Below are 27,550 nucleotides of genomic sequence, written 5' to 3'. Positions count from 1 at the left end.
TGGAGTGAGGAGGAGTGCACCAGGTTGTCCCAGAGGGAATGGTCCCTCCTGCAGCAGCCAAAGCTTTTTGTCTTGAAGAATATCAAACTCAAAGGAAACTGCATGAGACTAATTTGGCCATCACTTTCTCACAATTGTGGAATTAAATCTGGTGTTGAACACTCTGCTTAGAGTTTTGCAAGTATGGGCTGACTGCATACGGTAAGTACTCTGCCTTTGCAAACAGCTACAAGAGATGTGCTGATTGAAATGACCCATCAATCACTGGGAGATACAGTCTTCATTCATGCATCATACAGGCACTGCAATTCACATACCATTAGACTCAGTTATGTCATAGGCATAACTGAGTCTGTAGATGTTTGGCACTTGGACAGGGTCTAAACAGTGGAATAAGGATTGCAATTCCAACAAATATCTGCAAGATACACATTAGGTCTGGGCAGGAAAAAAAGTAATAGACTTGCTTGGCTGAATTGTGAAAATCAGAAAAAACAAAGACAGTGCAAATGGTGCTATGGAATTGTAAATTTGATGTTGTTATCTGTTCTCCACTTGGTATCTTCCCACGTATTGTGCCACCTACTCAACATACATGTTTGAGTTTGGAAAATTATGCCAGGGAAATGTTTGGCTGCAATCTCATATTCGACCACTGCATACTGCAACACACAATAGAATATACTAAATTGTTATCCATATATTTTCTCTTGACATATTGTTGTCTGTACACATGGCAGTGTAACAAGCTGACCGTAAGTTTCATAAAGTGGGCAATCTTAACTCTACGTCTGATGAAAGATCATGATCCTGACACTAACTGTTTCTTTCCCCAAATATACTGACTAGCTGAATTCGTTCCATTATGTTCTGATTTTAATTTGTATTTCCGGTATTCATAATATCATAATTTTCATTACTGATTTAATTCTGACGGCAATTCAGCTACTGGCATAGTCAATTATTATGTACAATGAAATACAAACACGATTTTATTTTCCTCATGAATTGATTCCCTCTCTCTCGCAAAGGTGATGACTACTTCCTGAGTACAATATCATAGACACCTGTCATGGAGTACCTCACCGAGTATCTGTTAATCCAGCGACGGCGAGATTTGCTCAGTTCTTTGGTTGAGACCAAATTGATCACAACTTTGAGTCTTATCATATTCAATGTTTATATTTTCAGTTATGGTTACTTGATTATGATTTAAGAGAAAAGAACACTGAGTGATTTTGTACTCCCTAGTCCAAGATCAATGAAGCCAACTATAAAATGTCAATTTGCTTCTGAACTTAAATAAAGTAGCTCTGTTCAGACCAGGAACTGAATGAGAGGTGTTTCTGGGCTATAACTTCATGTTGATAGGAAAAGCTTACAAATCCATGTGTTTATACTCAAAACAATTTTCTTTATGATTGATAATGTATAATGTAAGACATTAATGTAATTGTAAGATATCAGATATTTGTAAACCAGTTGTGATATTTACTCTGCAGTCTTTACTGTTGCCCATTGAATCATTACTTTCTACTTCATTTCGATACAGCTATTACAAGCTTTGGAACAGACTGTCTTAATAAAATTAAATAACACTGGATCAATTCTGACCAGAGCTTACATATTGAAAGCAGCAATTTTCTTAGCCTGTTTCTTACCATTGTGACTCACCAGACAATAAAATGAGGAAAGGTGTATACATAAGCAGGGTTGTAGGTGAAATTAAAGGAGTATCCACCAGGGAGCCTGTTTCTCCAGTTCACACTTTTATGGCTACTGATTATTCTTTGCAGTTGCGCTGGTGGAAAGTACAACACAGGTATTAAATGTATAGTCATAGATTCAAGATTTTATACAAAAAAATATAAAATTAATTGTCAAGTCTCATGATTGTATCTAAATGTACCTGTACAAATTTAAGTGAGTGGCACAGCTGAATTTAATGGGGTGTGAGACAAACAAACATGATACAGAGGACATGCCTTGGTTTCATCCAAAACAAAAAAAAACCAAAGATTTGCAGATGCTGGAATTCAGAAACACAGAAATTTCTGGAAAAGTTCAGCAGGTCTGGCAGCATCTATGGAGAGAAAGCGGAGTTAAAATTTTCAGTTCTGAAGTATGATCGCTGGACTCAAAATGTTTAGTACTGCTTTTTCTTCACAGATACTGCCAGACCTGATGAGTTTTTCCAACAATTTCTGTTTTCATCCCTTGCTATCCCCAGTTGCCTTCGGGATGATGGTGAGCTGCAGTTCATGTAAACCCACAATGCCATTAGGGAAGGAGTTCCAGGATTTTGACCCAGTGACATTGTTTGATGTGGTCCCTAATCAAAATGGTTTGTGATTAGAGAGGGGGACTTTCAGATGGTGGTGTCCCTGTATATCTCCTTACCTTTCTAGTTGATGGCGGCCATGGAGTATGAAAGGTGCTGTTTAAGGAGCCTTGGTGAATTTGCACTGTTCACCTTGAAGATGATTCTATTGAGCTAAAGGGGCTAAATGTTTGTGGATGCGGTACCAATCAGGTACGTTATTTACTTCTGGGTGGTGTCAAGCTGATGGTGTTTTGAATGTTTTGTTGGAGCTGAACTCCAACCTCAAAGTATTCCGTCACACTCCTGACTTATGCTTTGGAGAAGGTGGACAGGCTTTGGGAAGCAACGTCAGTCACTAACTGCAGTATTGCTAACCTCTGACTTGCCATTATATATTTAGTCAACAGTATCCCCCAAGATGTTGATGGCTGCTCAACTTAAATGAAATTGGGTAGGAAGGTCCTGTGCAGATCGGACAGTTCGATAGGCTGCAACACCTATCAGGCAGGGATCTCATAGTTTGACAGTACAAGTCGGTTGGAAAGACAGAGAGAAGCTAAGACAGAAAGCAGCCCTGGGCTAACACGAGCCTCACCCTCACCCACACTTTGCACGCGGACAAACGGTTAGGTCAGAGCGCGCGCTTCGGGGAAGGGGGGAGGCCGTTGACGTCGCGCGCGCTCGCGCGCCTTGCGGGAAAGGGAGCGGGCACGCGGGTGGCGTGCCGAGTACGGGAGCGCGCACAGTGGGAGTGGGAGGTTCAGCAAGCCGGCAGCGGCGGCCCTTTCATCAGTGGAGCCGTGTTGCTGGGGCTGGGAGGTTGGTTCTCCCGCTGAGTGGCTGTAGTGTGTCGTATGATTCTTTTTGGTGCGGGGCCGTTTTCCTGAGCGTGCGATCTCTCGGTTTCTCATCGGCTGCGGAAAGCCCTGTTCCCACCTTCCCTTTTTGCCTTTCGGTGTGTATTTTATAACCCTCTTTTGTTTTGCAACCTGCCGCATCATGTCGACATGATCCGTGCAGAGAACAATGGCTCTTGTCGGCATTGCGAAAAGAGCAGTGGCTCTCACTCACCTCGGCCGTAAACACTGACTCTGGGCAATAATAGTGCGTAATTATTTTTATTGTTGTTGTCCTGCCATCATCCAACAAGACACCAATAGTGGCATCGATTTCTCGTCCTGCTCATCATCATCTAGTCCACCACCAGCCGCCCACCCCCTCTCTTTTATTCCCACATCAGGAAGGCTCTCATTTTAATCAGGAGGACGAACGCCAACTGTTGGGTGGGTTGTGAGGGAATTTGTTTGTGCGCTCCCTCTCTCGAAGTAAAGGACCTGTGAAGGCATTTTATCTCAATCGTTTCTGGACACCGAGCTGTGGAATTTTCTTGCTTTCCTAACGTTATTCCGGGGAAAATGGAGGCTGTTATCGAGAAGGAATGCAGTGCTCTCGGTGGATTGTTTCAGACCATCATCGGCGACATGAAGGTTGGTGGCTTTCTGCAAAAATAAAGAACAATGATCCCGTTGAATAAACCGAATTAAATAAGGTGTAGTGTTTGCACATTTTGCCAAAGCTGTCATCCCCCCCCCCCCCATTATAATAGGGGTTCGTGAGACATTGCTCAGAAGGTGCAGAAAGTTATGATGGACCCACTTTGTCTTTTCCCTTGTAGGTTTTCAGGAAAATATATACATGATTACATTAGGAAAAAAAACTGTTTCTCTGAATTCGCTGATGTGCTGCTGCGATTTTTTTTAAACATTAAACAAACGGTCTTGAAGCCCACAATAACCAGTAAGGAAATCGCACCTGACCATTTCTGATATAAATATACGGTATTGGTTTCCCTTCTAATTTTTATTTGTACATACCATACATGATTCAACAATATGTTTTCTTAATGCTATGGGCAGATGTTTTCATCGTTACAGGGGGCTGTTCGATTTGCAACGAACGTATCAACAGTAATCTGCAAATTAATCTCACGCAGTGGTAGAATTTGAGGATGTGAAATTGCCTCTGCCAGATTTACTTAGAATTTTTAAAATTCATGTTCAGAATTTTGGCGTTTAGGTTTGAATACCAAGTATTTTAGTGAAGTGTTTGTGCATAAACAATCAACCTCATATAGCATCAAAGATAAAGAAAATCCATTTTAACTTCAAATACCTTTACAGTATACAGTATTTTGCCTAAATCATTTTGTCAGGCTGCACATTTTGTTTCAAATTGCTTTATTAAATGTATTGCTTTTTTTGTAACATCTGGTTCAACAATCTGCTTTTTTGTAACATTCCTTTCCAGTACATAGATTAAAAATAAAAACAGTTTAAACCTTTATTTAAATCTGGGCATGTGTACATTGTATTTCTCATGACATTGGATATGTTGGTGATCCTCTAAAGGAATGATGATATCAGCTCATATTGTGATATTAGTTGCTAAATTTATACAGAATTTTTTTGTAATTAGTTTATCTGATTCTTTTCCTGAAAAGAATGCATTTTTGGCATTAAGCCTGGTGAATGGGGTGCTGGTTTTTCAAGTGACTATTTAGATTCAAATCCGATGCAATGGGCAGTATAATTAGCTTCACCCAAATGTAAACTGTAAATTAGATATTTTAATTTCCTATTTCTTGCTTTGCCTATCCCCTCTGTAAAGATATTGATTCCTATTAGGTTATGAGAGAAAGTGAGGGCTGCAGATCAGAACTGAAAATGTGTTGCTGGAAAAGCGCAGCAGGTCAGGCAGCATCCAAGGAACAGGAGAATCGACGTTTCGGGCGTAAGCCCTTCTTCAGGAATTCCTGAAGAAGGGCTTACGCCCGAAACGTCGATTCTCCTGTTCCTTGGATGCTGCCTGACCTGCTGCGCTTTTCCAGCAACACATTTTCAGCTCCTGTTAGGTTATGCTCTTGTACTCCAATATATTATGCTTTTCTAGGCTGAACAAGATAGCAATTCAGTCAGTCACTAGAGGCACCTCAAGTGATTTCATTTCTGTTTGTGGGGTGTAGGGTGTGGGGTTATGTGGGCATATTGGAGGATGTGGACCTGTTGAAGGTCGTCTGATTTTGGTTCCTGTGTATGTGCGGAGTGCAGAGGCCAATATGTTATCATCCATGCTTTCAAGCTGGGCCAGGTTCAGCTAAGTGAAATCTGAGCTACATCCCTCTGGCACAGCAACACGAAAATGATAGCATTTGAACCATTGGAAGAGCAAGTATTTTTTACTGTAAAGTAAATTTCCAAGATTTTGTTTGTATTTGCAAAAAAAATTGTAAATTCCATATCCTTGCAGTGCAGCCAAATGCATAGTTGTCCCTTGGACTGAAATGGAAGAATTTTATTAATTTTCTTGACTAGTTTAATGAGTTTTGAGCCATTAATTTTGAGTGATAAAGATGGAATCCTAGAACATTTACCTCTGAGTTTGTGACCTGAGTTGGACTATACAAAATGGGAATATATAGATTCTACTGCTGTCACTGATACTACGGTGTTCCTTCTGAAATATTACTTTATATCTTAGAGTCATAGAGATGTACAGCGCGGAAACAGACCCTTCGGTCCAACCTATCCATGCCGACCAGATATCCCAAACCAATCTAGTCCCACCTGCCAGTACCTGGCCTATATCCCTCCAAACCCTTCCTATTCATATACCCATTCAGATCCCTTTTAAATGTTGCAAGTGTACTAGCCTCCACTACTTCCTCTGGCAGCTCATTCCATCCATATACCACCCTCTGCATGAAAATTTTGCCCCTTAGGCCTCTTTTACATCTTTCCCCTCTCACCCTAAACCTATGCTCTCTAGTTCTGGACTCCCCCACCTCAGGGAAAAGACTTTGTCTATTTATCCTATCCATGCCCCTCATGATTTTGTAAACCTCTATAAGGTCACCCCTCGGCCTCCGACGCTCCAGGGAAAACAGCGCCAGCTTTTTCAACCTCTCCCTATAGCTCAAATCCTCCACCCTGGCAATATCCTTGCAAATCTTTTCTGAACCCTTTCAAGTTTCACAATGTCTTTCCGATAGGGAGGAGACCAGAATTGCATACCATATTCCAACGGTGGCCTAACCAATGCACTGTACAGCCGCAACATGACCTCCCAACTCCTGTACTCAATATTCTGACCAATAAAGGAAAGCATACCAAACGCCGCCTGCACTATCCTATCTACCTGTGACTCCACTTTCAAGGAGCTATGAACCTACACTCCAAGGTGTCTTTGATCAGCAACACTCCCAAGACCTTACCATTAAGTGTATAAATCTTTTTGTTTCTCTCCTTACATTACACTTCACTGAGCTAACATTAAAAATCAAACCCTATATTCCTGGAGTCATCACAAAATTTAAAGGTTTTAAAAAGAATGCAGGATTTCCTATTTTACCTGATGTTTACCTGATGAAAACATGGACCAAGTTACTAAACTTAATATTTGTAAACAAAGATGTTGAATTACAAAAACAAAGATCATTCTGTGTCATTTCAGTTTTATTTCTACTAGTCTGTAGGTTATATACCAAGCAGGGAGGGCCATCTTATTTCCAACTACTTCTAATATCACTCTTGAATTATCAAATATGGAGATATGAGTCATCTGAGATCAATGCATTTGAGATAGTTAAGGTCTGGCCCTCCCCTCCATCCCCCGTTTCACACCTAACCAAATTCCAAGATCACCAGTTGTTTGGCAGGTAGAGTCTGAACCTGGTCCCCATGGGTGTTGCAATAATGCTGTCATTTTTGTTTTGATGCAGAGTAGTTTACATACGTGCCAGCATAGAAATGGCTCTGACTCCATATACTATAGAGCAAACTAAAGCTATGATGCAAGTTTCAGAAGGAGCATGTCTCATGAGTTTGAGCTTGCAGAGAAAGGTATATTGTTTCAGCCTTGATTTTAATCAAAAGCCAATTGAGATTCAAGTATTTCTGTGCATTGTTTGGTTATGTGGTATATTCTTACTCGAGACTTGAGTGACATTCACATGTGAGTTTCTGAAAATTATGTGAATTTGTTGAATAGTGACTGCATGGAGAAAGTCCAAGTCAGAAGGCAAGAAAGCCAACATCATTTATGTACTTTCTTGTAACTAGCTTGGAGACCTTGGAAGAAATTATGGTCTATTTATTTCAGAAATTTAGATTTACTATCAAATGGAGTCGTGAGAAGAAGGGTACAACTTGTTTTGGATTTGATTTAATTTTGAAGCTTGACACTTTTATCTGTGTTCTGATGTGAAGCTTATTTTTAATAGGTGCAAAGCCATCACAGACTGAAGGCAGAAAACTAAGACTGCAGTTATATGTATTTGTTGTAAGTTGACTAGAAGAACGGTCATTCCATGATTTGCCAATAAGGAGATCAGTGACCTCTAAAGTTGGCCCGAATCTAATTAGATTCCATCTGTTTAAAAAAAACTTCTTTGAGTTGATCGCAGTTCTTACAATGGAACTAGATGCCTCACTTCAGAACCATGTTAAAGATTGTATTAATACAATAAGATTATAATTAAAACTAAGTATTGCTTTTGATTTATGGCATCTCCAGATTTCCTTGCCTTTAATGGGTTTTTCATTTTTATGACATAATGTTTCTTAAAAACTGCAGATTTCTAATTAAGTAGCATTTTTTAAGCTGCTGTGGTCAAATCAGTATTAATTAGCTACTGTCTGATGTGAAATGCATTTTTTTTGTAATAACAATAAGTAACTTGCAAAATTGTTGCAGGAGTACGTTGTTAACTGTAGCAACTGATTGGCTGACTGGCTTTTTAGTTACTGTGACATATTATTTGAGGACAGATTTTTCTACTTGAATTTCATTTGCAATATATTCCATTCTAATCTCAGGATAATTTTAAAGGAGGTTGCAGAATTATGTAAATTTGACATGCCTTTTGCTGGTTTGACAGCTGCAACTTTGAAAAGTATTCCAAACTATTTCTCTTGAAGTTTTCGTTACTTCTTTTGAAATTCACCATCATAAGTTTAATGCAAGGCATTGCTTTGGGAAAATTCTCCCCAATAGGATGTGATAGTAAAAAATATTTCACTTAGTGAAGTTTAATGTGGCCCTTTTTTATTTTGTTTCTGCATTTTTATTCAGCTGCGGTTGATGCAAAACATTCATTTACCAATTGCATAGATACTTGGAGAGAAAACTATATTGATATGGGGAAAGAACAAGGGAGCAGGACGAATTAAACAAACAAACAAAAACAGAAATAGCTCCAAAACGTCAGGCATGATGAGTTGCTGGACTCAACTTTATCTCTGCTTTCTTTCCACAGATGCTACCAGAAGTTTGCTGAATTTTGCCAGCAATTTCTGATTTTGTTTCAGATCTCCAACATCTGCAGTTCTTTGTTTCATTTTAGTGCTTTTTAAACGATCTGCATACACTCCAGAGGCCAGATAGCCCTCTTTTATGCTCTTCAGTTCAATTATGTTGTTTTTATTCTTGTAATACTTTCTAGTTGTATGTGTTCAGATCGCTGTGTTTGACACAATATCTTATCTACTTGCTAATAAATGAAAAGACATTACTTTGAGAGACAATGTTCGTATTTTCTCTGTTTTTAGAGTGCAGTTGCTGCGGATAGTGAACAAATAATTTGAAAAGTAGAAGCAGATATAAGTTGAATATCTACTGACAGGCTGTAGGAAATTCTAGTTCTAAGACAAAACTCAGTAAGTCAGCAACAGACCAAAATGCTTTGTTACCACAATTCCTAAATTGTGTGTTTTGAATCCAACTTTGAATTTTATTTAAATACCCTGCAGTTTCTTTGGATGTTATTCTTTTTCAGAGTTACACTGAACTGAGTACAGTAATTTGGTTAAAATTACCTGAAAGAGTCTGGTTGTATTAAACTTATACAGCACAGAAATAGAGGCATCAGTCCAATCAGTCCAACCAGTCCATGCCAAACATAATCTCAAACTAAACAAGTCTCACCTGCCTGCTCCTGGCCCATCTCCCTCCAAACCTTTCCTATTCACGTGTCTATCCAAATGTTTTTTTACATGTTGCAAGTGTACCTGCATTCACAACTTACTCAGCAAGTTCATTCTACACGCAACCCACCCCCGTGTAAAAAGATTTGCCTCATGTCTTTTTAAATCTCTCTCCTCTCACCTTAGAAATGTGCTCCCCAGTCCTGAAATCCCCCATCCTAGAGAAAGGACAACTCCAGTTAACTCTATCTATACTTGTCATTATTTTATCAATTTTTATCAAGTTGCCTCTCAACCTCCTTCGCTCCAGTGAAAAAAGTCCCAGCTTTTCAAACTTTTCTTTATAACTCAGACCGTTCATATCCAGCAAATCTTTTATGTACCCTCTCCAGGTTAATAATATCCTTCTTGTAACTGGGTGACTAGAACTGGACACAGTATTCCAGAAGACACCTCACCAGTGGTTTTCTAATTGACAGACCTGAGACCCATATGTTACTTTGATCCATCCTAACATTGTGGAGATCTTGCATTTCAACATAGTATAAATTTCTGGAAAATACTTAAGTGTAAAGAACAAAATTATTTGTTTTCATTGATACAAAATATTTCTGTTAGGCACATTGGTAGTAAGAGCATTTAACTTCATTAAGCAATACACAGAGTCATTGGTAGGATTCCAGACAAATCCTTTGAGTGTATTATCCCCACTTCCCTATTGCCTTCAAGCTACGGGATCAATTAAATGTGGAGCTGGAGAAGCACAGCAGGTCAGACAGCATTGGAGGACCAGGAAAGTTGAAGTTTTGGACCTGATGAAGGGTCCTAGCCTGAAATGTTGACTTTCCTGCTCCTCCGATGCTGTTTGACCTGCTGTGCTCCTCCAGCTCCACATCTATTGTCTCTGGCTTCCAGCATTTGCAGTCCTTACTGTCTCCAAGCCAGGAGATCAACCCTGCTTCAATGGAGAGTACAGGAGCAGCAGCAGGCATATTAAAAATGAGGGGTCAACCTGGTGAATCTGCCAATTGGACTACTTGCCTGCTAAACTGCATCAGCAGCAAGTGATAGACAGAGCTAAGTGATGATGAAGGGCTTCTGCCCGAAATCGATTTTCCTGCTCTTGGGATGCTGCCTGACCTGTGTTTTTTCAGCGCCACACCTTTCATCTCTGATCTCTAGCATCTGCAGTCTCCACTTTCTCCTAGAGCTAAGTATCCCACAACCAATAGATCAGATCTAAGCTCTGCAGTTCTGCTACATCCCAGTCATGATTTGTGGTAGACAATTAAACAGCTCCGTGGAGGAGGAGGCTCCACAAGTATCCCCATCCTCTATCCTGGAAGAGCCTAATACAACAGTGTGAATGATGAGGCTGATTGCATTCACAGCAATCTTGTGGCAGACGTGCTGAGTGGATGATCCATTGTGGACCCCACTAGTTGTCCCCAGCATTATGGATACCAGGCTTTAGCCAATTTTTATTAAATCCATATTTAAGCAAGAAATAGTTGGAGGCATTGAATACTGCAAAGTCTATGGGCCTTGACAACATTCCCGCAACAGTACTGAAGTCTTGTGCTCCAGAACTTGCTTCTTGCTAGTTAAGCTGTTCCAGTATACATAGAATATTGGCATCTACCCAATAGTGTGGAAAATTGCCCAGATATGTCCTGTGCCAGGCAAATCTAATCTAGTCAATTACCATCCCATCAGTCTACTCAATTGTCAATAAAGTGATGGAAGGTGTTGTCAACAGTACTATCAAGCAACACCTGCTCAGCAGTAACTTCATAACTCTCAGTTTGAGCTCCAACATGAGCCACTCAACTTCTGACCTTATTACAGCCTTGGGGTAGACATGAACTATAGATGTAGGTTTGCTCTTTGGCTGCAAGGTTCATTTCCAGATGTTTCGTTACCTTACTAGATAACATCTTCATTGGGCCTCAGACGAAGCAATGCTGAAAATTCCTGCTTTCTATTTATATATTTCGGTTGGTGATGTTATTTCCTGTGATGAAGTCATTTCCTGTTCCTTTTCTCAAGGGGTAGTAGATGGGGTCTAACTCAATGTGTTTGTTGATCGAGTTCCGGTTGAAATGCCATGCTTCTAGGGATTCTTGTGCGTGTCTTTGTCCATCCTAGGACAAACCAAACAAAGACACGCACGAGAATTCCGAGAAGCATGACATTCCAACCGGAACGCTATCAACAAACACATCGAGTTAGACCCCATCGACCACCCCCTGAGAAAAGGAACAGGAAGTGACTTCACCACAGGAAATGGCATCACCAACCCAAAGAAACCCAAACATATAAATACAAAGCATGAATTTTCAGCATTGCCCACTGAATGAGACCCACTGAAGATGTTACCTAGTCTGGAAATGAACCTTGCAGCTCAGCGAGCAAACCTACATCCAAAACCTCAACCTGAGCTACAAATCTTCTCAAATCTCGCTATGAACCATAGAGCTGAATCCTGAGGTAACATGAGAATGACAGCCCTTGACATCGAGGTTGCATTTGACCGAATGTGATCAAGGAGCCCAAGTAAAACTGCGTAATTGGGTGTGGGTGTGTGGCAAACACTCTGCTGGTTGGACCTATACCTGGCAAATAAGAAGATGGTTGTCATTGTTGAAGGTCAGTCATCTGCACTCCAGGGCATGTCAGCAGGTGTTCTTCACAGTAATGACCGAGGCCCATCCATCTTCAGCTACTTCATCAATGACCTTCCCTCCATCATAAGGTCACGTGGGGATGTTCACTGCGCAATGTTCAGCACTATTCACAATTCTTCAGATACTGAAGCAGTCCATGTTCAAAAGCAACAAGATCTGGACAATGTCTAGGTTTGGGCTGACAAGTGCCAAGTGACATTTGTGCCGTCCAAATGTCAAGCTACGATCATCACTAGAAAGAAATAATCCAACCAGTACCCCTTCATATTCCCTTGTGTTACCATCACTGTATTTCCCACTATCAACATTGTTGGGGTTACCATTGACCAGAAATTGAACTCGACCCTCCACATAAACCCAGCGGCTACAAGAACAAGTCCGAGGCTAGGATTACTGCGGCAAGTAACTCCCCTCCTGACTCCCTAAAACCTGTCCCTTATCTACAAGACACAAGTCAGTAGTATGATGGAATACTCCTCACTTGCCTGGATGAGTGCAGCTCCAACAGCATTCAAGAATCTTAACACCATTGATGATAAAGCAGCAGCTTGATTGACCCATCACATCTGCAAACATCCACACTCTCCATCATGGACGCTTAGTAGCAGCAGTGTGTACTATACACAAGATGTACTGCAGAAATTATCTGAAGGTCCTCAGACAGCACCTTCCACTCCCATGACAACTTCCACTAGAAGGAAAAGGGCACGTCCAAGCCACTCACCATCCAGACTTGGAAAAAAATACTGTCATTCCTTGATCGGATCAGAACCTGGAATTCTCCCGTGAACAGCTTTGTGGGTCAACACATAGCAAGTGGATTGCAGCAGTTCAAGAAAGCAGCTCGCCACTACCTTCTCATGGGCAACTCGGGCTGGGCAATAAATGCTGGCCAGCCGGCGATGCTCATGTCTCCAGAATGATTATAAAAAAAGAAAAAAGGTTTATAGAGTTTCTTTGTTATGTCCATTGTGACACTGATGAATGTATAATTGTATAATATTCCCTGGTTATCATCATTGCTGAGGAAAATTTCATCTAATTGATGCATGTCTCTCACTGATTGTAGTGGTTAGAATAATGTGAGCTGATTAGAGTAAGGAGAAAGTGAGGTCTGCAGATGCTGGAGATCAAAGTTGAAACTTTATTGCTGGAACAGCACAGCAGGTCAGGCAGCATCCAGGGAACAGGAGATTCGACGTTTCGGGCACAGGCCCTTCTTCAGGAGGGCCTGAAGAAGGGCCTGTGCCCGAAACGTCAAATCTCCTGTTCCCTGGATGCTGCCTGACCTGCTGTGCTGTTCCAGCAATAAAGTTTCAACCAAGAGCTGATTAGAGTGCCAACTTGCGAGTGGTTCAGGGAATATCTCTGGCCCGCATGCATCAACCAACCCACTGCCTTGTAGCCAACCATTTCAACTCACCCTCCCACTTCCCCAAGGACATGTAAATATTGGGTCTCCATCACTGCCAAATCAAAGCTGGCTGCCGACTGGAGGAAGGACATCTCATCTTCCGCCTCAATACCCTACAATCACATGGCATCAACATTGACTTCACCAGTTTTCAAATTTCCCCACCCCCCCATCTTCTCCCAGATCCAACTCTCCAACTTGGCACTGCTCTCTTGACCTGACCTGACCCACCTGTCCTCCTTCTTTCCCACCTATCCACACCAGCCTCCCCACTGACCTATCACAACCACCTCCTTCCTGTACCCACCTAATCACCATCCCACCTACCTTTCCCCCAACCATACCCCCCCTGCTTATCTCTCAGCCCCTTCCCCCTTCACATTCCTGATGAAGGACTGATGCCGAAATGTCAGCTGTCCTGCTGCTTGGATGATCTGTGCTTTTTCTAGTGTCGAGCTTTTCAACTCTGACTCTCCAGCATCTGCAGTCCTCACGCCTATTTTAGGTCTTGTCTTGTGTAAGGCAACAAGGTGAATTAATAATGATAGTTGTGAATTCTGTGGGGAAGAGTGATCAGTAAGGATAAAATTTCACATGGAGTTTGACAAGTGATGTATAAAAGTTGCAAATAAGTGTCTAAATTTAAAGTCTGTTTAATAAATATTAGGAGTGAGTTGACCAAGGAAGATTGGGCACTTAAATTGATCGGTGTAATGGTGTAGAAGAAGAAGTGGTGAACAATTGGCAACCCATTGAGAAACAGCAAATCAATGGAAAAAGTGGTTTATTTGTGGCTAACTAAAAATTGAAGGATAGTTTTCAATTCAAGGAGAGATAACATATTCAAAAATAGTTGCCAAAAAGAAAGCCTGAGGATTAGAACACTTTCAGAAAACAGCAAAGGATTGAAAGAGGGCACAATGGCATATAAAAACAGCAAGAAGTTTAAAAACAGCTTGTAAGAACTTCAATAAATGGGACAGCAGTTGAAAGTAATCATGGATTCCCTAGAGCAGTGCTTCGCAAACGTTTTCTGGTTTGATCCCATCTGTATGCCTTAGTCTTCATATGACACTGGTTGAAAACTTGAGGGGATCTAACCTACCTTCACCAACTCCCTCAATTTCACTTTTGCTTCAGCCCTCCAGTTTTCCCCATGCTGTATTTGGTAAAAAGGCTTATAGTGCAAACACTGACATTTGCGCACAATCTCTCCTATAGTAGTTAACCAGGTTGGCTTATCCTCTTCCTAGAATCCTTGTTTCCTTAAACATTTGCCATTTTTCCTCAACCATATTTGCTGCAAAAATGTTATTCCTGTCTACACCAGCTAGCTCTGCCCTCATTCCTTTGTAATAATCTATATTTGAGGTTGACATAATTATTTCTGACCCAAGTTTAGATTAGATTCCATTCAGTATGTGAACAGGTGCTGTGCCCCAACAAGTCCACACCGACCCTCTGAAGAGTAACCCACCCAGACCCATTCCCCTACCCTATATTTACCCCTGGCTAATGCACCTAACACTATGGACAATTTAGTATGGCCAATTCACCTGACCAGCATATCTTTGGATTGTGGGAGGAAATTGGAGCATCTGAAGGAAACCCGCGCACAGTCACCCAAGGCAAGAATCGAACCTGGGTCTCTGGTGCTGTGAGGCAGCAGTGCTAACCACTGAGCCATCATGTCCTCTGTCTCAAACTTAATGCAAAATTCTATTTTGTTCTGACATCATTTGTTATCTCTGCATCATTACACATCAGCTGATTCAAAATAGCCTGATGATCTTTTTTTCGTTACACAATATATTGTTCTAGGGAACTGTCCCAAACACACTAGACTATGGCTATCTCAATCTTCATGAAGATTAAAGTGATCCATCATTAATGTTCTGTGTTACTTGCATGCCCTCATTATCTCCTGATTTATTCTGAGTTCTTCCAAATAGCTGCTCTTAGGCGGCCTAGAGGTTGTGATGTCTTCTCCTTGCTGTTTCTTCCTTCCACCTGCATGGATCCTACATCTTCTGATCCAGGATTATTTTTGCAATAATACTTATTCCATTCCATACTAAAAATGTTACCCCATCACCCTTTCCTTCCTGCCTGTCCTTCTGAAATCACGTACCCCGGATACTTAGACCTAAGCTCTGATCTTCTTGTAAACATGTATCTGTAATGGCTATAAGATCATCCCTATTAACATGTATTTGTGCTGTTATTTAGTTTATTTCATTTCAAAAACTCTGCATTCAAACAAAGAGTCACCAATGTTGCGTTTTCATTGTTTCATTCCTCCTCTTGACCAAATTTGCTACAGTTCTTCCATGTTTGGACACTCTGTCTCTTGCTGTCCCACTCTGGAGAAAGTGAGGACTGCAGATGCTGCAGATCAAAGTCGAAAAGTGTGGCACTGGTTGGGTTTTGCCAGCGTCCCACTCTGGGTATAATTATCCAGATAGCTGCTCAGTAATGATGCCATTTTTCTCGTGTGTTGCAAACTTAAATTTTCTCTCTCCTAAACCCTTCCCCCACTATTTAGTTTAAAGCCCTTGTTACTCAATTCGCCAGGACGCTGGTCCCAGCACAGTTCAAGTGAAGCTTATCGCACTGGAAAGCTCTCTTCTACTCCAGTACTGGTGCCAGTGCCCCACAAACTGAAACCCCTTCGACACTCCAGTCTTTCAGCCATAAAGATTAATACTTTGGAGGTTCTATTTCTAATTTAGCTCCTAACTATTCAGAATCTTTCAGCATAGCCTCCTTTCTCGAGTTATCAATATTGTTATCAATGGGGATAATGACAACAGGATCCCTCTCCTCTGTCCCCAAGTTCTTCTCTGCCCAACGAAACATCTTTGACACTGGCACTGGACAGGCAATGGAGCCTTTAAGATTTCTGCTTATGGCTGCAAATAACAGCACCTATCTCCTTAATTATTCTGACCACTACCGCTGCTACATTGCTATTTCCTCCCTGCATTTGAATAACTCCCTGCAATTGAAACTGACTGGGTCCTCAGACCTGCCTCAACTATAATCTTACCCTCAGAGACCAATTTTGACTTACCTTTTCTGCCCTCTAGAGCAAAGTGTCCAGGTAATGTTCCCTTTCCCTGGTGTGTTGTAATGTCTGCGGGTCAGATTCTGTCTTAGATTAGATTCTTACAGTGTGGAAACAGGCCCTTCGACCCAACAAGTCCACACCGCCCTGCCGAAGTGCAACCCACCCATACCCCTATGTTTACCCCTTACCTAACACTACGAGCAATTTAGCATGGCCAATTCACCTGACCTGCACATCTTTGGAGTGTGGGAGGAAACCGGAGCACCCGGAGGAAACCCACGCAGACACGGGGAGAACGTGCAAACTCCACACAGTCAGTCGCCTGAGGCGGGAATTGAACCCGGGTCTCTGGCGCTGTGAGGCAGCAGTGCTAACCACTGTGCCACCGTGCCGTGTTCTATTCAGATATGAAGTTCTTCAATGTGCAGTTTTACTACAGATGTGTTCTGTCTGGATTCCACTGGTGTCCATCAGGTTAAATATGTTGCAGTAGTAACACATCACCCATCCTGCTATCCACATCATATTTGATTTCATTTATAAATTACAACTCTATTATTTGTGCTTTATTGAGTACAGGAGTTGGGAGGTCATGTTGCGACTGTACTGGACATTGATTAGGCCACTGTTGGAATATTGCGTGCAGTTCTGGTCTCCTTCCTATCAGAAAGATGTTGTGAAACTTGAAAGGGTTCAGAAAAGATTTACAAGGATGTTGCCAGGGTTGGAGGATTTGAGCTATGGGGAGAGGCTGAACAGGTTGGGGCTGTTTTCTCTGGAGCGTTGAAGGCTGAGGGGTGACCTTATAGAGGTTTACAAAATTATGAGGGGCATGGATAGTGTAAATAGACAAAGTCTTTTCCCTGGGTCGGACAGTCCAGAACTAGAGGGCATAAGTTTAGGGTGAAAGGGGAAAGATATAAAAGAGATCTAAGGGGCAATTCCTTCACACAGAGGGTGGTACATGTATGGAATGAGCTGCCAAAGGATGTGGTGGAGGCTGGTACAATTGCAACATTTAAAAGGCATTTGGATGGGTACATGAATAGGAAGGGTTTGGAGGGATATGGGCCGGGTGCTGGCAGGTGGGACTAGATTGGGTTGGGATATTTGGTCGGCATGGACGGGTTGGACTGAAGGGTCTGTTTCCATGCTGTACATCACTATGACTCTATGACTCTAAGTTACTCTAATATTTTGTTTTTCTTTATTGGAGAGAAAATACTAGTATATGATTGGTATCAATCTTGTGCTTAAGCAGCTATTTTTAAGAAAAGACAGAGGGGAGAAAAATGCACTGGAGTCTTAATCAAACTGAAAAACTTACTTCTACTTCAAAGGATAGAAATGTTCATCAGTTCTACTCTCAAGTAGGCTTCTTAAGGGTATAGGAGCATAAATAGGCCATTTAGTCCATCAAGTTTGCTCCATCATTCAGTCATGGCTGATAATGTTTCTCAATCCTCATTCTCCTACCTTCTCACCGTAAACCATGATCTCCTTACCGATCAAGAACCTATCTATCTCAGTCTTAAAAATGCTTGATGGCTTGGCCTCCACAGCCTGCTGTGGCAATGAATTCCACAGATCAACCACCTGTGGTTCTCATCTCAGTACTAACGTGTCGTCCCTTCATTCTGAGGCTGTGCTGTTGAGTCCTAGTTTCTCCTAGTATTGGAAACATCTTCACCATATCCATTCTAGCTAAGCCTGTCAGTATTCTGTAAATTTCAATGAGATGCCACTCATCCTTCTAAACTCCATCAATTACAGAGCCAGAGACCTCAACAGCTCTTCATCCTGGATCCCCTCCAAGGCCAGCACATTCTCCCTTAGATATGGAACCTAAAACTGCTCACAAATCCAAATGTGGTCAGACTGGAGCCTTATACAGCCTCAGCAATACATCTCTGCTCTTGTATTCTGACCCTCTTGAACTGAATGCTAACATTGCATTCACCTTTCTCATAGTCAACTGAATCTGCATGTTAACCTTACAGTCCTGAATTAAGACTCCCGAGTCCTTTTGTGTTTCAGATTTCTGCAGTGAATCCCCATTTAGAAAATAGTCTATACTCTATTCTTCCTGCCAGAGTGCATTATCTCCCACTTTCCCACATTATATTTCGTCTGCCATTTCTTTGTCCACTCTCCCAGTCTGTACAGATCTTTCTGTAGACTTCCCACTTCCTCAATACTACCTGTCCTTCTATCTATCTTTGTGTCATCTTCAGACTTGATGCAAAGGGTGGTACATGTATGGAATGAGGTGCCAAAGGAAGTGGTGGAGGCTGGTACAGTTGCAACATTTTAAAAGGCATTTGGATGGGTATATGACTAGGAAGGGTTTGGAGGGATATGGGTCGGGTGCTGGCAGGTGGGACTAGATTGGGTTGGGATATCTGCTCGGCATGGACAAGTTGGACTGAAGGGTCTCTTTCTGTGCTGTACATTTCTATAACAATGCCCTCAGATCCTTCATCCAGATTGTGAATGTGTAACAGGAAAAATTGTTGTCCCAACAAGGACTCTTGCAGAACTTCAGTCATCCTTGGTTGCCATCCTGAAAAAGAGCCCTTTTTCCCTACTCTCTCCTTTCTGCCAGTCAGTCAATTCTCTATCCATGCCAATATCTTGACCAACATCATGGATTCTTATGTTATTTAACAGCCTTTTGTGCAGCACCTTTGTCAGAGGCCTTCTGGAAATCAAATTAGATATGTCTACTGGCTCTCCTTTGTCTAATCTGTTCATTTCCTCCTTCAAAATTCTATCAGAGGTGTCAGGCATGAAACCTCCCTTTGACGAAGTCCTGCTGACCCACTCCTATTTTACCATGCATTTTCAAGTACTCGGGGTCTCTTCCGTAATTACACCGGCACCACTCCCCACCTCTTCCTCCGCTACATTGATGACTGCATTGGCGAGGAGGTTGAGCAATTCATCAACTTCACCAACACATTCCACCCTGACCTTAAATTTATCTGAACCATCTCTGACACCTCCTTCCCCTTCCTGGACCTCTCCATCTCCATTAATGATGACCGACTTGACACCGACATTTTTTTACAAACCCACCGACTCCCACAGCTACCTGGATTACACCTCTTCCCACCCTACCTCCTGCAAAAATGCCATCCTGTATTCCCAATTCCTCCACCTCCGCCTTATCTGCTCCCAGAAGGACCAGTTCCACCACAGAACACATCAGATGACCTCCTTCTTTAGAGACCGCAATTTCCCTTCCCACGTGGTTAAAGGTGCCCTCCAATGCATCTCATCCACATCCCGCACCTCCGCCCTCAGACCCCACCCCTCCAACTGTAACAAGGACAGAACGCCCCTGGTGCTCACCTTCCACCCTACCAACCTTAGCATAAACCAAATCATCCGCCGACATTTCCGCCACCTCCAAATGGACCCCACCACCAGGGATATATTCCCTCCCCACCCCTTTCTGCCTTCTGCAAAGACCGTTCCCTCCGTGACTACCTGGTCAGGTCCACGCCCACCTACGACCCACCCTCCCTACCTTCCCCTGCCACCGCAAGAATTGCAAAACCTGCACCCACAACTCCTCCCTCACCTCCATCCAAGGCCCCAAAGGAGCCTTCCACATCCATCAAAATTTTACCTGCACATCCACCAATATCATTTATTGTATCCGTTGCTCCCGATGCGGTCTCCTCTACATTGGGGAGACTGGGCTCCTCCTAGCAGAGCGCTTTAGGGAACATCTCCTGGGCCTCCTTCACTGCCGCTCCCTCACCACCAGACACCTGGAGTAAGAACACCTCATTTTCCACCTCGGAACACTTCAAACCCGGGCATCAATGTGGACTTCAACAGTTTCCTCATTTCCTCTTCCCCCACCTCATCCCAGTTCCAAACTTTCAGCTCAGCACTGTCCCCATGACTTGTCCTACCTGCCTATCATCTTTTCCATCTATCCACTCCACCCTCCCCCCCGACCTATCACCTTCATCCCCTCCCCCACTCACCTATTGTACTCTATACTACTATCTCCCCACCCCCACTCTCCTCTCAGGCTCTCTGCCTGTATTCCTGATGAAAGGCTTTTGCCCGAAATGTCGATTTTACTGCTCCTGGGATGCTGCCTGAACTGTGCTTTTCCAGCACCACTCTAATCTTGACTCTGGTTCCCAGCATCCGCAGTCATTGTTTTTACCTATTTTCAAATACCCCACAATCTCATCCTTAATAATACAGTTGTAGTTCGCTCTAACCTGACCACACCATATCCTAGATAAATTCTAGTCCCATTTGGCCCATATCCTCCTTAAACCATTCCTATTCATATACTCATCCAGATGTCTTTTAAATGTTGTAATTATACCAGTCTCCGCCACTTCCTCTGACAGCTCATTCCACACAAGCACCACCCTCTGTGTGAAAAAGTTATTCCTTAGGTCCCTTTTAAATTCTTTCTCTCTCACCTTAAACCTATGCCCTTTAGTTCTGAACTCACCCACCCTGGGGAAAAAAAGTCCCTTGGCTATTCACCCTATCAATGCCCCTCATGATTTGATAAATCTCTACAAGGTCACCCTCAGTCTCTGACACTGCCAGGAAAATAGCTCAAGTCTATTCAGCCTCTCCTTTGAAGTCAGACCCTCCAACCATGACAACAACCTTTTAAATCTGTTTGAACCCTTTCACATTTCACAGTGTCCTTCCTATAGCAGAGAGATCAGAATTGAACAGAGTATAGCAATAGTGGCATCACCAATGTCCTGGACAGCCACAACATGACCTCCCAATTCCTATACTCAATGCACTGACCAATAAAGGCAAGCATACCAAATACCTTCACTATCCTGTCTACCTGCGACTCCACTTTCAAGCAATTATGAATCTGCACTCCAGGGTCTCTTTGTTCAGCAACACTCCTCAGAACCTCACCATTAAGTGTATAAGCCCTGCCCTGAGTTGCCTTTCCATAATGCAGCACCTCACATTTTGGACTGTAAAATATTACCTAAGGACAGGCTAACTGGCCTGTAGCCTTAATAAAGCTTAAAAAGGTGTTTTAGATTGGCCATTATCCTGTCCTCTGGGACCTTCCCTGACTCCATTGATACCTGAAAGATCACCACAAATGCCTCTACAATCTCCTCAACTACCTCATTCAGAACTCTAGGGCTGTGTGATCTAGGTGATTTATCCACCTTCAGACCTTGCAGCTTCCCCAGCAATTTCTTCTTAGTGATAGATACTATGCTCACTTTTGCCCCAACATTCTTGAAGTTTTGGTATGCTGCTCGTGTCTCCAATGCGAGATCTATTGCAAAGTACTTATTAAGTTTCTCTGTCATTATTTATTTCCTATCACTGCTTCTCCAGCCTCATTTTCTAGTGGTCCAATGTCCACTCTTGTTTCTCTTACCTTTCATATATCTAAAAAACACTCTTGCAATCTTTTATATTACTAGCTAGCTTACTTCATAGTTCACCTTCTCCTGCCTTATTGCTTTCTTTGTTACCCTCTGCTGGTTTTTAGAGGCTTCCCAATCCTCTGGCTTCTCATTAGTCTTCAATGCATTGCATGTTTTTTCTTTTTGTTTTATGCTGTCCCTGACTTGCCTTGTCAGTCATGATCACCTCATCCTCCCCTTAGTGTGCTTCTTTCTTCGTGGCATCGCCCCCAGAAACTCCAGCCATTGGTGCTTCACCATCTTCTCTTCCAGCCTCCCCTTCCAATTGATTCTGGCCAACTCCTTCCTCATGCCATTGTAGTTACCTTTCCTCAATTTTAATTCAGTTACATCTGATTCCAGCTTCTCCCTCTCAATTCACAGGGTAAATTCTATCATCTTATAGTCACTACTCACTTGCAGGTTCCTTTATTTTAAGCTCCCTAATCAAGTCTATTTTCCCTGCACTTGCATCAAGCTGAAGTTTGTGATGCCACTCCCCCACTGATCTCAGTGTGGAACAGCCTCTTGGCTTATACCTTTTTTCACCTTCCACTCTCAGCGCATTCTGGAAAATTTATTTCTTGTAGTAAACCTTATCAAAAACATTTCTCCCCTTTGCACTGAATTCCCATTTTGATGCAAATTTCAAAAAGTATACTCACTTAGCCTTTGTCTCTCTCTGCTAAAGTCTCCGGCACACTGACCATGTGGTATAAGAATCCCCTTTCTTATATGGATCTGGCCAGAGACACTTTTTAGCTGTCATGATCAAAGGAATTCAGATGGTTGAATTCTTATTGGCACTAATAAAAGCTTAATACTGCCTTAGCCTTGTAATATGGAGAAAAAAAAAGGTGTGAAGTTTTGGCCTGAGTCCTTTGTACCTGTTGCTTTTAATATAGTCTTAAATTTGCAATGTTATATTTTTAAATGTTTGCTCTTGAATTTACTATCATTTGCAGCGTAGGAGTTTGAGGTGTGACCTTTATAGAAGTTAATAAAATCATGAAGGACATAGATAAGGTGAATAGCAAAGGCCTTTACCCCAGGTGGGGAATCAAAACTAAAGGGTATATTCATTGAATCCCTACAGTGTGGAAACAGGCCATTTGGTCCAAAAGGTCCACACTGACTCCAAAAAGAGCATCCCACCCAGACTCAACTCCCTATTCTATAACTGTGCGCTTCCAATAGCAAATCCACCTCACCTACACATCCCTGATCACTACAGGCAATTTAGCAAGGCTAATCCATTTAACCTGTACATCTTTGGACTGTGGGAGGAAACCAGAGCACCTGGAGAAAACCCACATAGAGACACTGGGAGAATGTGCACACTCCACACAGACAGACAGTTGCCAAAGGCTAGAATTGAACCTGGGACCCCAGCACTGTGAACCAACAGTGCTAACCATTAAGCCACTGTCACCCCTTTTTAGGGGAAAGATTTAAAAGGGACCCAGGGCAACTTTTTCACAGATGATGTGTATATGGGATGAACTGCCAAAGGAAGTAGTAGATGCAGTTACAATTACAATATTCTAAAGAGTTATTTAGAGGGTATATGGGCCAAGCACCGGCAAATGGTGCCAATTTAGTTTGGGAAACCTGGTCAGTATGGATGAGTTGAACCGAAGGGTCTGTTTCCATGCTGTATGGCTTTATGACTGTATGAGCATTTGAGTTCCATGTAAATTGGATATTCAGAATGAGCTGTAATTGTATGCTCACATATCTCCAACCAATGTAACATTCCATAAAGACATCTTGCGTGTTCTGACTGCTGTTCAATGGTTTTGCTGATGCACAGGATTAAAGGAGGCATTGATGATGAACACGACAATAAACATTATTAAGCTTGCTGTAGCAAAAATTCTGAAAAGCATCAATGATAATTACTGCTCAGCTGCTACTTGATCTATACATAACAGGAGCAGGCATGTTCTTTGGTGATTTATGCTACTTGTAAGTGCTTATCGTTTCTGCCATCCACCAACTGGCAATTTAAATGACTGTGCCTGTTGGGTGATTTAATGGCTGACTAGTGAATAAAGCCTATCCTTTTGAATTAAAAGTTGCTTAATTCAAATGATATGATCATTGTTATTTCTGACACAATATTTTATATGGCTCAATTTTTTGAATAACAACTTTCTGATGAATGGTAAACACATTTTAATTCTCAGGAATAAGTTGAAGAAATAAGCTGAAGTCTGCTCTGATTATGTCAGTTATGTAATATAACGATGATCCTGAATTAGCACTGGGTCCTGGCAACGAATGCATCAACAGATTAATCAATTACATTAATCTGCAAGACAGCATTTTGTGTCACAGATTTTGTGTGAACTCGCTGGATATACATTTTTTGTTTAAGAAATCAATTCATTGATACGAAGCTAGGATCTGTGAAAGATCACAGATTTTTAAGGTCTATATAATCACCACATACCAGTGCTTGGTACAGAAAGATAATTTCAAAGCCGAATGGTATCTTGGCTCAAAAGTGAAATGTGTGCAAGGTAATCTCAAAAAGGATTACCAATATAGAGCATGACCAAATTTTCAATTAGTTATACGGTGGACAGTAATTTGCATGGTCACTTAGAGCTAAATGGAAATAACCTAGTCTTTAAAGACGACCGGTTTACTCCCTCAGGTTGCATGAAATGATTTAAGTTAACCAAAAGTACGTTTGGGTAGAAAATATAGAAAAAGCGTCATAAATGGATAAGCAGGAGTAAGCCATATGGCCTTGGAGCCAGCTGTAAATTCAATTTAATCATGGCTTATCCCCAATCTCAAGAAGGCATAAAATGTAAAGGCCATTTGAGGCACAAGGGAGCTTGGCAAGGTTGGTGGGTATTTATTTTAATGTGAAGATTCTGATTAACAAAGCAGATGAGTTGAGGGCACAGATTAAAATGTGAGAAGATGATGTCTATGATTCTATAATATTGAGCTGGGTAAGTGGGGTAACATTTTGCAGACAGCGACCATAGTCTGTTAGATTCAAGATCGTAATAGAAAAGGACAAGGATATACCTAAATTCAGGTTCTATAATGGGGAAAGGCCAATTTACATATTTTTTGTAAATTTATGTAAGAGCTTTGGGTCACATTCAAGAAGAGATTAGGGCAAGTCCTATGCAGTCATGTTCCATTGAAGACCAAGGTGAGACCAGTGAATTTGATGAACCCTGGATATCAAGGTATGTACATTGATTTGATAAAGACAGAAAGGTGGGCTTATAGCAGCTACTGAGGGCTGAAAACAGCAGAAGCCCTTTAGGGGAAACATAAAAAACAAAATTTGGAGAACAAAAAAAGAGGCATGAAAGAACAAAATAAAGAAAAGTCCTAAGTAAGTTTAGAAATAAATCAAGGGTAAAACAATAACTATGGAAAGAGCAGGATCCTTTAAGAACCATTATGTAATTAGTGTGTGGAGCCAGAGGACGTAAGTGAGGTTCTGTATGAATACTGTGTGACAGTGTTCACTGGTGAAAGAGATGATCTGGGGGTAGAAATCAGGGAGAAGACCATGATGTACTGGAAAGAAATTTGCATAAATAGAGAAGAGGTTTTGAATGCCAGCTCAAGAGTGTATCAATCTCCAGGGCTGGATGCATTGTATCCCAGGCTGTTGAATGACGCAAGGGCAGAAATAGCCAGAGCACTGGGAATAATTTTCAGTTCCTCTTTGGTCACAGGAGAGATGCCAAAGGACAGGAGGATAGCCAATGTGGTACGTTTATCGAAGAAAGAAGCAAAGGATAAACCAGGAAACTACAGGTTAGCCAGTCTAACCTCAATGGAGAAGGAACTATTGGAAGCAATTCTGAGGGACAGAATTAATCAGTACTTGGAGAGGCAGGGATTAATCAGGAACAAACAGTGCGATTTTGATAAAGGTTGACCAACTTGGTTGAATTTGTCAAACATATGACCAGGTGTGTAGATGAGGGCAATGCTTGGACTATTTAGACTTCAGCAAGGCTTTTGATAAGATCCTGCATTGACTAATAGTCAAGCTAAGAACCCATGGGATCCAAGAAGATTTGGTTCATTGGATCCAGTATTGGCTGAGTGACAGCAATGAGAGGGTGATGCTCGACCGTGTTCACTGGGGTTCCGCAGCATCACTGTTGGAGCATTTGCTGTTTGTGGTATATATAAATAATTTAGATCAATAAGTTTGCAGCCAATCTGGAAATTGGTTAAATAGTGAGGAGGATTGCCTTCAATTACAGGAGGATATAGACAGACTAGTCTGATGGGCTGATCAGTGGCAAATGGAATTTAGTTTGGATAAGCGTGAGGTGATACACTTAGGTAGCACAGACACGACAAGGGAATACATAATCAACAGTAGTAACCTGAGAAACAGAGGATCTTGGTGTGCATGTCCACTGGCCCCTTTATGTTGTGGTATTGGTAGATAAAGTGACTAAGCAGGTGTATGAGATAAATGGTAAAATCACCATTGTTTTATCAAACCAGATGGCTGCTCTGTCATTAGAACGTTATGACAGGTGGTAGTTTTACCAGAGTGTCACCAAGCCACCGGTGAGGGGAGAAGTTGAGAAAGAAAGTTCTTCATGGTAATCTCAGCTGGAATTGAAACCATGCTTTTGGTGGAATTATATACTACAAACCAGTAACCCAGCCAACTGAGCTAACCAACCCTTGTTGGTTAATGGGATACTAGACTAAGATGTAGTGTTTCAGAGCAAGGAGGTAAATTCTGGAACCATGTAAAAATTTGGTTAGGCCATAATGAGAATATTGTATGCAGTTCTGGAATTCACATTATAGGAAGAATATTATCAAATTAGAAACGCTGCAGAAAATATTTATCAGATTGTTGCTGGGAATGAAGTATTAGACTTTTAAAAATACACAGGGACTGTTTTCACTGGAGCAAAGGAGGTTGAGGGTGACCTTATTGAGGTTCATAAAATTGAGGGGCATAAATAACGTGAATAGCAAGGGTCTTTTCCCTCGAGTGGGGAAATTTCAAAACTAGGGGGCATATTTTTGAAGTGAGAGGAGAAAACTTTTATAAAGAGTGGTTCATGTGTGGAATGAAGCCAGAAGAATTGGTGGATGTAGTTACAGTTAAAGCATTTAAGAGACATTTGGGTCGGTACATGAATAGGCAAGGTTTGGAGGGATATGCGCCAATCACATGCAAGTGGAGCTAGTTTGATTTGGGAACATTGGTGTGGATTTCCACACTGTATGACACTGTGAAGAGTTTTAGTAATGAAGAGACATTGGATAAGCAGGTGTTGTCTTCCTTGCAGTGGAAGAGATTGAGCAGGGAAATGATTGAGATGTATAAAACTGAGGGGCATAGACAGAGTGGACAGGAAGGAACTTACTCCTTCGTAGAGAAAATGATGGATCATGACTTGGGTCATTGAATTAATGGAAGCAGCCAGGAGGTTTACAGGAGGTGAGGAATTTTTTTTAACTTGGAGATTGGTGAGAAGCTGAAACTCTCTGCCCGTCAGAATATGGAGATAGAAATCCTCATAATATTTAAGAAGTATTTAGATGTACATTTGTGATGCCAAGCCATAGAAAGTGACATGCCAAATGCTGGAAAGTGGATGAGAATAGGTAGTTGTTT

General features: G+C 41.7%; 1 protein-coding gene and 1 long non-coding RNA gene across 15 annotated transcripts in view; both read left to right on the top strand.

Annotated features, from left to right (window-relative positions):
• The first annotated feature begins 3,062 nt into the window (after positions 1-3,062).
• Positions 3,063-27,550, top strand: part of LOC122549183 (protein MTSS 1-like) — a 189,440-nt gene continuing 164,952 nt past the window's right edge. For 3 of the 14 annotated variants that reach the window (XM_087986260.1, XM_087986257.1, XM_087986256.1), the window contains exon 1: positions 3,063-3,810. In XM_087986260.1, coding sequence (XP_087842386.1) covers positions 3,739-3,810 — 72 coding nt within the window. In that variant the 5' untranslated portion in view covers positions 3,063-3,738. The remainder of the gene's footprint in view (positions 3,811-27,550) is intronic. The other 11 variants (XM_043688566.2, XM_043688563.2, XM_087986258.1 and 8 more) reach the window with 6 other exon arrangements.
• LOC148150146 (uncharacterized) lies at positions 7,231-8,891 on the top strand. The gene is made up of 2 exons (XR_015756961.1): positions 7,231-7,660; positions 8,637-8,891. It is a non-coding gene; the product is annotated as an uncharacterized LOC148150146 (long non-coding RNA).

Source organism: Chiloscyllium plagiosum, unplaced genomic scaffold (genome assembly GCF_037043375.1).
Source record: "Chiloscyllium plagiosum isolate Xiang-an unplaced genomic scaffold, Cpla_swu_hap1 HiC_scaffold_4, whole genome shotgun sequence".
Taxonomy (NCBI): domain Eukaryota; kingdom Metazoa; phylum Chordata; class Chondrichthyes; order Orectolobiformes; family Hemiscylliidae; genus Chiloscyllium; species Chiloscyllium plagiosum.
Note: the sequence above shows the minus strand (reverse complement) of the source record. Positions and strands in the feature narration are given on the sequence as shown.